The following is a 12557-nucleotide window of genomic DNA, read 5'->3' on the forward strand; positions in this document are numbered from 1 at the left end:
CTTTATATAGAAAAAAAATATGAGTGTACTACAAGACATTACCAAATGCATTTCGGATTGATCCATAAACGTGGTTGTCCTATAAAATATTGAACTGGACAAAGTAGTGTCATCAATAGTATTTTTTTTTTTTAAATAAATAAATTCAGATTATTTTGAATTTGATTAATTGCAAAATTTTTTAATTCGATTAATTGCAAATTAGCTGTATTTCAGAGACACAATTAATTCAAAATTATTTCTAAATAATTCTCATTGTCAACTATATTATTTTATTATATCCAATCATTTTATTTTCAATTACTTTCTTAACAAGAAGAGAGGATTAAAAAAAACATACACACATTTAAAAATTGCAATTTTTAAACCGTTTAGATGATATTTCTTACACAATTTCATTCATTGAAAAAAAAAAAGAGAGGTACCTTAATTACAAGCAATGATTTATTTTTTTAATACGTAAATAGTGCATAAATGAGAAGTGGGATTTGAAACAAAAACATAAAACACTATAAAATGTCATTATTATTATACTGTCACTTGAATAAGTTAAACCCCATGAGTATACCATAATTTGATCTTGAGGCTTTGAAAAATGATTTTTTAAAAATAATCAAAGATACTCACTAGATGACAGTGCAAAATTAATTTTAAAAGAAGCACTTATAAGATTCAAATTTTATTATATTATATTTTATTATTAATATATATACAACATTATATAATTAAATCATCAAGCAAGCTTACAAAAACTGAAAAAAAGAAGAACAAGAAGATAAATAGTAGTAAATATTCTCTTATAAAAAAAAAAAGATATAAAGGTAACATGACAGTAATCTCATTCCATGCATCACATTCTTCCAACCCCTCCTAATCCTTTAACAATTATCTCTCTCTTTAGAATCCTCACCACTTTCTTCACTAAACTATGGCTTCCCAAGATGAGCTTCACCAATCCATATTAAACTCTGACCACTCAGCACCACAAGAACAAGAGCAAGAACACGTATCTTCGCCTGTGCTAATTCATGAAGTAGACTCTCGTCTAGAGAAGGTGTTATCGGATACCCAGTTACCGAGAATCAAGCGCCTCCGTTTGGCCACATGGATCGAACTCAAGCTGCTCTTCCGCCTTGCCGCCCCGGCTGTGTTTGTTTACATGATCAACAATTTCATGTCTTTGTCCACACGAGTTTTTGCAGGTCACCTGGGCAATCTTGAGCTCGCCGCTGCCTCTCTTGGCAACAGTGGCATCCAACTCTTGGCCTATGGACTCATGGTATGTCATTTCGATATATATATATATATATATATGTATGTATGTATGTATTTATATACTTACACATACACAAAGACCTCTCTCTCTCTCTCTCTCTATATGCGTCTCTATGCAACAGTGACATTCTCTCTCTCTCTCTCTCTCTCTCTCTCTCTCTGCAACAGTGACATTCATTAAAAGTCTTGTTGCTTAATCCTCGTCCATACCAAGAAAAATGCTAACTCAACAATGATATTCTCTAAATTATTTTCAGTAACTCTGCCATATAGCTTTTAATTCTTATATAATCATTTTAAAATGTGTGGATCTAATTTTATCACATCATTGATAATTTACCACATTAATGATAAATTTCAACAATTTTCCTAAGCATTAATAATATTGTACAATTCATAATGGAATATTTATTTAAGCCACGAGCCTAATAATTTAAAATTGACATATTAGGATGTTTCCAACAAAATTATAAAAGAAATAAGAGTTACCTAAGAATTCTGAAAGGATCTAAATTCTAGGTTTGAAAAAAATTAATGGATCATCCCTAAAATTATTTTCAATTCTACTAAAAAATATTTTGATGTGACCGTAAATCGAATTTGTCAATAGAATAAATGAATACATGAATTATTAAATGGTGATCGTTACGTGTCATTTTTTTGCTACTGCCAACAATAAATTTGTGTGTGGAAAAAGCCCCAGAAAAGAACAATCGTCCAGAACAGCTAGGACCACTTTTGTTCGAGGAAAAATTGACAAAATAAATAATTAGTTTGTGTCAGAGTCTCTCATGCTAGTTCATATGTACGTTTTACTTGCAGTTAGGTATGGGAAGCGCGGTAGAAACTCTATGTGGACAAGCTTATGGAGCCCACAGATATGAAATGCTAGGAGTATATCTACAAAGATCAACGGTTGTCCTTACTCTAACTGGGATACCCATGACAGTGGTCTACTTATTATCAAAGCCGATCTTGCTCTTACTAGGTGAATCAACGGCTGTGGCATCTTCAGCTGCAGTTTTTGTCTATGGTCTAATCCCACAAATTTTTGCTTATGCTGTGAACTTTCCCATACAAAAATTCCTCCAATCTCAAAGCATTGTAGCCCCAAGTGCATACATATCTGCAGCTACACTTGTGGTACACTTGTTGATAAGTTGGTTGGCTGTGTACAAATTGGGATTGGGATTGATTGGTGCATCATTGGCTTTGAGCTTATCGTGGTGGATCATAGTGGTGGCTCAGTTTGTGTATATTTTGATGAGTAGCAAGTGTAAGCACACTTGGACTGGTTTTAGCTTGCAGGCCTTTTCTGGGCTTTGGGAGTTCGTGAAATTGTCAACTGCATCGGCTGTGATGCTGTGTTTAGAGACTTGGTACTTTCAGATACTAGTTTTGGTTGCTGGGTTGCTCAAAGACCCTGAGCTTGCTTTGGATTCTCTTGCTGTTTGGTAAGGAAACTTGGCCCCTTTCATCTTGCATGGGATCCATAGATAATTGAAACCTTGAAAAGCTCAATACCAAATAATAATGCATCATGATAAGTTTTTGCTTCACATGTATCACATTCACTGAAGAAAGTAGCACTGCAAATGTTGCGTATATAAATCAACTTTCTTCTAGACTTTTGACTAGTAGAGAAAAGTTGCCTTCACTTTATTATCATTTTAAGTTTTTGGAAAATTACATTTTACACCTTAAAAGTTTTTTTTTTTTTAATTTAAACTAAACCTTATATTTTTAAGTGTTCGAAATAAACCTACAAGATTAAAATTGTTACAAATTAAACTTTGTAGTTTCACTAGTTTCAAATTGAACCCCATACTTTTAAAGTCATATTAATTTAAACTTTAAATTTTTTTTATTTTGATTTTTGGTTTGATTGGGGGTTTAAATTAATACAATTTTAATTTAACTTAACTATACGGTTTAATTTGCAATAGCTAATTTTAGAGTTTAATTTAAAACTTTTGAAATTATAGGGTTTAATTTGAAAATACTCCTTAATTAGAGTTTAAAATGTAATTTTCCCTAATTTCTTTTTTCATTTGATAGGGTTGTCAATTATTTCATGTCTATAATTAATAATTTTATCCAAAAATTTTCTAAAGCAGAACCCCCTTAAATTCGGACATCTTAAGCTTTTTCAAGACCATAATATCATTGTAATTTGGGGAAAATGAAGTTTGGATATATTTACCTAATTTCTGTATTAAAAAAAATGTTATTTACATGCTTTTTTTTTCACACATTATTCACCCATGAATTCTCAAAGAAAATATAGTTTTGATAAGTATGATGTGAAATAAAGGTTGAAAAGATGTGTGAGAAGATTTGTCAGATAAAATATTGTGGTGGAAATTGGTCTTTTGGAAACACATTGGCCAATGGAAGACAGAAATAAAAATATAGGATCAAATGATATGTTTGTGATAACTTTCTCCGTGTCCATGTTACAAAGTAGATGGTGGTGGCATTCATTAGTATCTGGACAAGTATGTACTGACACAATTTATTAGGGTTAGTTTCCTAATTAAATTTAGGTTGAAATTTAAAAGAAATGTTACATATAGATATTTTCATAATAAATTTTAAATGACAGATTATTATAATTGTTAGTGATAAAAAAAAGAAGTAATTTCAGTGATAAATTTAAATTAGAACTAATAATAACTAACCGTTTATGATTCGTTATGAAAATATTACAAACGCAGCACTTCTCAAAATTTAATGTAGTTCATTATCTTTTACTTTAATTTTCAAATTACTCTTTAAGATTTATTTTTTTGGTCAATTTAATCTCTCGCTTTTTCAAAATAAAACAATATGATTTTTCTGCCCAAATTTATTAGCAAATCAAATTATTTAAACTTAAAAAAATAAAAATAATTATACTCACGCTACAAGATTTATTAAACGACATATCTCAAGAATATTTTCAATTAAATATATAATAAAAATAAATGTTTAAAGAATGTCATTTGCTAACTGATTTGAACAAGATGAACATACTGACTCATTTTGACAAATTGGTGGATTAAATAAGCTAAAATCAAACCTTAAGGACTAAAATGAAATTCAAGTAAAATTCAAGAGACTAAATTGAAAGTTAGCCTTAAATGTAATAATGTAACTTTGGACGATTTAACTATATATATTATATTTTACTTAAAGTACATAAATAACTAAAGAAAAAAAATATTTAAGAAAAAAACACAAACAGGAAAAAAGAAAATGAGTTTTAATACAAAGACACATCACAACTCAATATCTAAAGAAAGTAGTAAAGAACAATTCATCCAAAAAAAAAAAAACTACTTTAATGATTGGGACTAATCTTGTCATTTGTGGTTTTGGTTTCTAACCCTAGGCTCATTCACCAGTTTCTCCTTGTTATTTTAGTAGACACTTTTGATTCCACATTTATTTAGTTGTAAATCCTTGAAATTCCTCTATTTAAAATTAGATGGGGATAGGGAATTTCTTTTGGGTTTGACCTAACGTGTTAAGTGGATATGATAGCTAGTTAGCACATGAATTCTTCACTGTATGTTTTCCTCTCTCTTTGTTTCCATGCATGAGCTTGAGTACATATATACAGAATCTTGGCTCACATTTACAAAGATTTGACTAAATAATTTTTATGTGATGAAATCAAAGTCTAATTATACCTTTTTGTCCAACTAAATTGACTAGACATGCAAGTGCCTGAGAATAGAGACATGTTTTTTTATTTAACAATTCTCTGTGCTGCTTTCTTTTTGAAAAATGTCTTTACATGATCGCATCAATGTCATTAATCTAAAGATTCTGCCTCATTTAAGGAACAGTAAGGATAAAATAGAATAAAGTGTGTTCTTCAAAGCATTACTAGACTCCTATGAATGCTTATGAAATGAATTACTGTCGTCATATGTTATCCACCATTCTACACTCACCTAAACATTGTTTCGTGACAATTTGACTTTGACCTATAATAATATTAGCCTTAACCTTCATATAATAAAGTAAAAAGATTACCTAGGATTAGGGCTCCTTGCTTCACTGCCAACACAAGTTTCACCTATCCTCGTATCAAAAAAAAAAGTTTCACCTATCCCTTTTAATTACAAGAAATAAAAATCCTAGCATGCTGATCTATGAACATGTTTAATGCTTCCCACTTTCAGTGAAAAGAAACTTAATGCCAATGCGAACTGATCCCAACTAGATTTATAGTGGATTTAATCATGTATCTAAGCATGCTGGTTAATTTTGTGGGTTTGAATTTCATGTCTTTATGGTCCTAAATTCATTCTTTCTTAAAATTAATTATCTAGATCAAACCAATTCATTATGTGCATTAGGAATAATACTAGATATTCAATATTTTTCTTTTTCTTTTTTCACAACTTGTTAAATAGGTAAAGTCTGATCTGGCTAAATTACTTTTACATTAATCCATCAATAACATATCACCTTTATTACGTACTAATCAAAATAGGTTAGTGAAAATTCTGTATCATTGGAATAATTGTTGTATGATACATAAATAACTCTAGATCTAAGTTTAATCTGGCATGTACTTGTGTGCATTTCTGCATGAAGTGATTATTGATAGACTCTAATTAGTAACCAATGATTTCATCCTATGCAGCATGGCAATTAATGGACTATTGTTCATGGTGTCAGTCGGGTTCAATGCAGCTGCAAGGTCAGTCAAATTGCAACTATTGCTTTCAACAATTTCTTTTGATGTACAATGCTACAACTTTGCTTTATCATTCAAAGATGTCTAATGTAACCACTAAAGTGACCAAATACCTTTGTGTTAATATTTTCACAATTTTTTTTTTTTTTTTTTACAATTTGTTAAGGTAATAAATTGAAATTAGAGCAATATATCACTTTTATATTAGCCCAAGTACCATTGATATTGATGTTATTATGTATCAATCACAACAATTTTTAAAATTTTTTAAATGTGACAAATTCTGTATTTAGGAATGATATTCAAGTTCTGCCTACATATATCATGCTTGAACCCAAATAATTGTTCCTAACTTTTAAGGCCTGAATAGAACTTGATTGAAACAGTGTAAGGGTGAGCAATGAGCTAGGGGCTGGCAATCCCAAATCAGCAGCATTCAGTGTTATAATCGTGAATATAGTTTCTTTCATTATAGCTGTAATAGAAGCAATTGTTGTGCTCTCACTACGCCATGTCATAAGCTATGCCTTCACTAGCGGTGAAACCGTGGCTGATGCAGTCTCAGAGCTCTGTCCATACTTGGCTGTCACTCTCATTCTCAATGGAGTTCAACCAGTCTTGTCCGGTAAGTACTCTACACATAAAAAATTGGTTATTCAACATAATTTCTGATAGATATTGAGATTTTTTGTATCAAGTAACATATAATTATTCACAACTATTTACTTGATGTATTGTAATTTTCCTGCTGCAAGATGTGATATATTATTATTATTATTATTATTGATACATAATAAAAGTGAGTAAGGTTAGTAATAGGTAAATGTGAAAAATGATGGTATTTCTTCAAAAACTTTGGACTTGCTAACAGATGCATAACTTTGGATCAATTTAATAGTTTTTTTATTCACTCGTTAAGGTAGAATTTTATAATGTAATTAAGTCACTTTTATAATAAATCCATATTTTTATTAGGTTTTGTTAGCTCCTAATACATGTGGGGCATTTTTAAAGCCTATTTAACGAGTGCATAAAAACATGCTTGTTTTTGTTAGCGGATGCCCTAAAATGGAATAGATCCCACATGCATTGAGAAGTAACAAAATGAGTAAAAATTAACAGCCAGGGAAGGACTAGATATATATCTAGCTACCATGACAAGATACGACCTCAACAGCCAGCTAAGCTAGCCTTGTTGCTCAACTTGATTAAAGATTTTGCCTCTGGCTACATCAGAGGAACCTGCACAAGACTGTTTTTTTCATGTGGTAACCTAACCAACCACCACTCAGAATGAACCCTTATTGCCATAGCCTCCCAAAGAAAATAATGTTTTTTTTTTTTTTTTTTTCTTCTTCTATCTAATAAAAAATCTATTGTACTCGATTTGTGTGTAGCAGCAAGGGAAGGACTACTTATTTAATGTGGTAACATGCATCATATAATTGTATGGCCCAAATTCACCATTGGGATCAGTTGCAGGCTCTGTTTTCTCTATCTTTTCTTAGCTACGGAGACAGTCTTTGAAATGTCATGTCATCAAAAGATGTGCATATTTCCTAGTACGGTGCATGGTACCACGTATTGCTTATTGCGTTGGTATCAATAAGTTTTGTTGCACCTATGAAAAGTTACTTATCAGGTAGGGAGGTGTTTATTACTCATTATTTATTTTATACAGTTTTACGTACACCAAGCAACTAAAATCACTGATCTAAGTTTATGTGCAATAAGTTTAATTCAGATAATTAAATACTTATTTTTAACTAAGGTTACGTTTATTTTGGGTGAAATTTATTTTTCGAAAATGATTTTTTATATTTTTGGATGTTTGGTTGCGCCGAAAAAAGTAATTTTTCGAAAATCATTTTTAGTTGACCGTGAGTTAAAGGTGAAAATGATTTTCGGAATCATTTTCACTTCAAATAACTTCCGGAAAACAGAGAGAAAGAGAGAGCACGAAGACAGAGAGAGAGAGAGAAAGAGAGCACGAGCACCGTGCCGAGGAGCCCAGACACGCCGGAGACGTCGCCGGCGAACCCCGAGCACCGCGCCGATCTTACCTTCGATCGCACTACGCCGATCTCGCCTTCGATCACCTCCGCTCGATCTCGCAATCTAGCCTTCGATCTCGCAATCTCGCCCTCGATCTCGCACCGGCGAACCCAGAAGTCGTTGAACCCAAAACCCAGCGCTCTTCACACCGGCGAGCCGCATCGCGCCGCGCCGTTGATCGTCGATCGTCGTTGACCCAGACCCATCGCTTCCTCTTCCTCGATCTCTCAATTTTTTTTTTTTTAAAGTTTGATTGTTGTTGTTGTTTTTTTTTTTTTTTTTTGATGAACTGATTGTTGTTGTTGTTGTTGTGTTGTTATTGCCGGAATTTGCTGCTGTTGTTGTTGTTGTTGTGTTTGTCCTCCGCTCGATCTCGCACCGGCGAACCCAGAAGTCGTTGAACCCAAAACCCAGCGCTCTTCACACCGGCGAGCCGCATCGCGCCGCGCCGTTGATCGTCGATCGTCGTTGACCCAGACCCATCGCTTCCTCTTCCTCGATCTCTCAATTTTTTTTTTTTTAAAGTTTGATTGTTGTTGTTGTTTTTTTTTTTTTTTTTGATGAACTGATTGCTGTTGTTGTTGTTGTGTTGTTATTGTCGGAATTTGCTGCTGCTGTTGTTGTTGTTGTGTTGTTGTTGCCGGAATTTGCTGCCGGAATTTGTTGTTGAATTGGTTGTGGTGTTGAAATTTTTTGTAATAAAATTTGTTTGGATGCTAAGAAAATGTGAAAAAATTGTAGGAAAATAGCATTTTCCTAATAGAACCAAACACATGAAAATATTTTCCACAACAATTTTCATAATACAACCAAACACTTGAAAATATTTTCCTTAAAATATTTTACGAGAACCAAACGGACCCTAAATGGAGAGAGGTTCAAGTTAGAGTAGAGGTCTTGTAAACATGTTTTGTTTTGTTTTTTGTTTTTTTATTTATATATTTATTTTAAATGGTGCCTCACTAATGAGATGATTATTTTCCTGAACGAAAGACTGACATTCTAGCCTTTTTTTTTTCCTTTTGGTTTTCCTCCCCAAATACAAATCTAGCTACTAATCTTCATCAGGGCTTCCTTTAATGCAAAAGGGCAATGGCAGAGTTTAATGTTAAAAGTCGTTTTAAACTCTTTATTATAATTAGATTCACTTTAAATAACATTTTTAAGTTTAATTGTAGGGGTGGCTGTTGGATGTGGATGGCAAGCATTTGTGGCATATGTAAATGTGGGATGTTACTACGTGGTTGGAATACCTTTGGGTTGCGTTCTCGGCTTTAAGTTCGACCTTGGCGCTAAGGTTTACCAATTAAGCACCCTTCTTATATAATAAATCTAGCGTGCCAAATTAATATGATACACCTTTATTAATTTTCATGCACTGATACACATTATTTGTCAGCTGAAAAATATACGTACATATATATACACATATATACATACATACATATATATACATACATATATATATATATATCTATATATATATATATCTCTATATCATTTTTAGATGTGACCAAAGAAATGATGCACTGAGTAAAATTGCTTGACTGAACGAAACAGGGAATATGGACAGGGATGATAGGAGGAACTGTGATGCAGACCTTCATTTTAATTTGGGCAACATTTCGCACGGACTGGAATAAGGAGGTATGTTCTACAATGAATAAAGAGGAATTGAACTTTAGTTTACTACTTGAAATTGAAATCATTTATGGCTATTAAACACTGAGTAATCAGTGCCTCTATATGCTAATTCAAATTTTGGGGCACATATAAAAAATAAAAAGAAGAAAGTAAAAAGAGAGAATGATAACCATAATGAATTTGATCCTGGAATAACAACCACGAGCTCTTAATGGGTGTGCATGGGTCGGGTTGGGTCGGGTTGAGCGAATTTTTTGACTTAACCCACCATGGTGGGTCAAAAACAATTCAATCCAACCCAACCCATCACATAAGTCCAACCTAACCCAACCCAACCCAACCCACATGGGTCGGATTGGATCGGGTTGAACCCATGGGTTTGACAAATTTTTATTATTAAATTTATTAAATATATTATTATTAGTATATATTATATATTATATACATATAATATATTATATATAAGCACTTATAGTGTATAATATTATTATTAGTATATATTAAATATTTTATTATTAGTATATATTAAATTTACAGTTGATTTTAAAAAAAATTTATTCAATATATAATATATTTTAAATATGAGCGGGTCGAGTCGGATTTGGCTGGTTTGTAATTTTATGACCCACACCCAACCCGACCCGCTATAAAAAAAAAATTTGTGACCTAACCAAACCTACCAAGCCTTAAAAACCGACCCAACCCAACGGGTCGAATTGAGTCGGGTCGAATTTGGCGAGTCTGTGAGTTTTCTGGACACTCCTAGCTCTCATTTTCAAAATAAAAATTGAGCATCTTAAATTTTTTAATTTTTAGATGTTCCATCAACTCATCACTGTATGATCAGAGACAATAATAGCTAGCCCAAAAACAAGGGTTTTGGTAGTTGACCAGTAAGGTACAATCAATTATTTTGGGCTGGAACCCATCTGACCTTCATTGAAGTGATTAGATGATTATAAATTGACCCTTCAGACCCCAAAAATATGACTTATATTTAAGGAAAAAAAAAAAAAGAGAAATTGTTAATAATGTGTATCACATGCGACTTCAAACTAGTTGCAACTTGTAACTGAGGTTCAAGTGATAGCCTACTAATAATAACATCCTCTTAGAGATGTTTTATGTAATTATGTCTATAATTCAAAACCACACCTTCTTCTCCCTCACCATCTATCAAAAATAACTAGTGGTAACTACTAACTAGTAAACAAGCACTGAGAAGTTGAAATTTTCAGGTGGAGATTGCTAAGAAACGATTGCAAAAATGGGACGACACAAAGGAGCCTCTGCTGAAGAGCTAATAAGCTTGCCGACATTGATTCACAAGTATCAAAATTTTGGGCCTGGGTTGTAGGAGATGGACTTGCAACAATCAATCATAGACAGGATTTGAGCCATCGATCAGCTACCAAAAATCTCTGGCTAGTTAACAAGCCTGCCCATCGTTCTTGGACCACAGAAGGAATTGAGTTGTGGTGTGCTTTACCGGGAATCAGCCAATAATGTGGCTCATCTTTCGTTCTTTTTGGCATTAATTTGCTCAGTGTGCTTTAAACTTTATTGATCTACATGTTCTCCCAGCCTTTACTGCTGGACTAGTCGAAATTCATCCTAATAATTTATCAGAGTCAAATCTATAAAATTGATGATTTTATTACCGCAGATGTTGTCCAGAGGCTCACAGTTTACTTAATAGGTGACATACTGACATGCAAGCTTGTAGTGCAAATGAGCAAATTAATGTCTATCATGCTGATTTGATCCGAAAATTATACCTGACAATGTTAATTTGCGCATGAATTGTTAGGGTTTGTGCCCTAAAATCCAATTTATTGGCATGTTATAAATAATTATATTGTTTAATTATATGAGACTATTTATAAATGAACTAACGGGACATTATTATAATCCTTGAGATACATTGTATGTGATTTATGTAATTTAGTTACAGAATATATAAATCACAAGTTCCTTGTAAACTCAAAACATAGTTCGTAGTCAACGATGAAATTGGGCGTTTCATCTACGAAGACTATAACGCATCAACTAAGATAATTTGTCTTGATCATAGAAGTGGAGTCTTCTAGTTGATGTATTGATATGTCTTAAGTTTGTAAGACATATTGAACTAGATCACTATGAAATTAATTATTCAATTAACAACTGTCACTTGAATAATTAATCTCACGAATTTTAATTTCATAGACTCTCAATCCTGAGATGATAGTGAATCCGATCATGAAATATAAATTACTTTGATATATCAGGAGTGAGAACTAGTTTCATTTGCGAAGACTATAACGCATCAACTAAGATGGTTTGTCTTGATCATGGAAGTGGAGACTTCTAGTTGATGTGTTGATATGTCTTAAGTTTGTAAAATATATTGAACTGGACCGCTGTGAGATTAATTATTCAATTAACAACTGTCACTTGAATAATTACTCTCACGAATTCTAATTTCATAGACTTTCAATCCTAAGAGGATAGTAAACCCGATCATGAAATGTAGGCTACTTTGATATATCAAGAGTGAGATCTAGTTTAACGGTCAAAATCTCAGTATGTTAGGTAACCACACATAGTGTTGAGGGAACACATATTTTCAAGATAGAATCCGTAATCTCTTTCTATAAATCTCATTGAGATAAGTTTAATAGGAATTGGTTATTCAGGGCTAGCCACTTTAGTAAAGAGTTACTAAAATTTATATTTATGAAATTAGATTTCATAAATATGAATAACTAAAAGATTAAACTGGGTACTCAATGAATAAAATAGTTGTTTACAAAGTGACAGTTTATTATGACTTTGTTCACTATGGATATTTCATGGAAGGGCCAAATAATATCATATTAGAGTTTTGGGATATAATTTATCAATAAAG

At 32.3% G+C, this 12557-nt stretch overlaps 1 protein-coding gene across 2 annotated transcripts; it reads left to right on the forward strand.

Moving 5' to 3' along the window:
• The first annotated feature begins 818 nt into the window (after window positions 1-818).
• On the forward strand, window positions 819-11327 carry LOC112024546 (protein DETOXIFICATION 40). 2 transcript variants are annotated; one of them, XM_024057173.2, is made up of 7 exons: window positions 819-1279; window positions 2098-2729; window positions 5915-5971; window positions 6355-6593; window positions 9202-9320; window positions 9584-9670; window positions 10906-11327. In XM_024057173.2, exons 1-7 carry the CDS (start codon window positions 929-931, stop codon window positions 10969-10971), a joined length of 1551 nt encoding a protein of 516 aa, XP_023912941.1. In that variant the 5' UTR covers window positions 819-928; the 3' UTR covers window positions 10972-11327. The 2 variants fall into 2 exon arrangements, with proteins under 2 accessions (XP_023912941.1, XP_065624059.1); XM_065767987.1 differs by lacking the exons at window positions 9202-9320; window positions 9584-9670; window positions 10906-11327 and adding an exon at window positions 7369-7581.
• Window positions 11328-12557: the final 1230 nt, after the last annotated feature.

This window comes from Quercus suber, unplaced genomic scaffold (genome assembly GCF_002906115.3).
Source record: "Quercus suber isolate HL8 unplaced genomic scaffold, Cork oak 2.0 scaffold_872, whole genome shotgun sequence".
NCBI classification, from domain to species: domain Eukaryota; kingdom Viridiplantae; phylum Streptophyta; class Magnoliopsida; order Fagales; family Fagaceae; genus Quercus; species Quercus suber.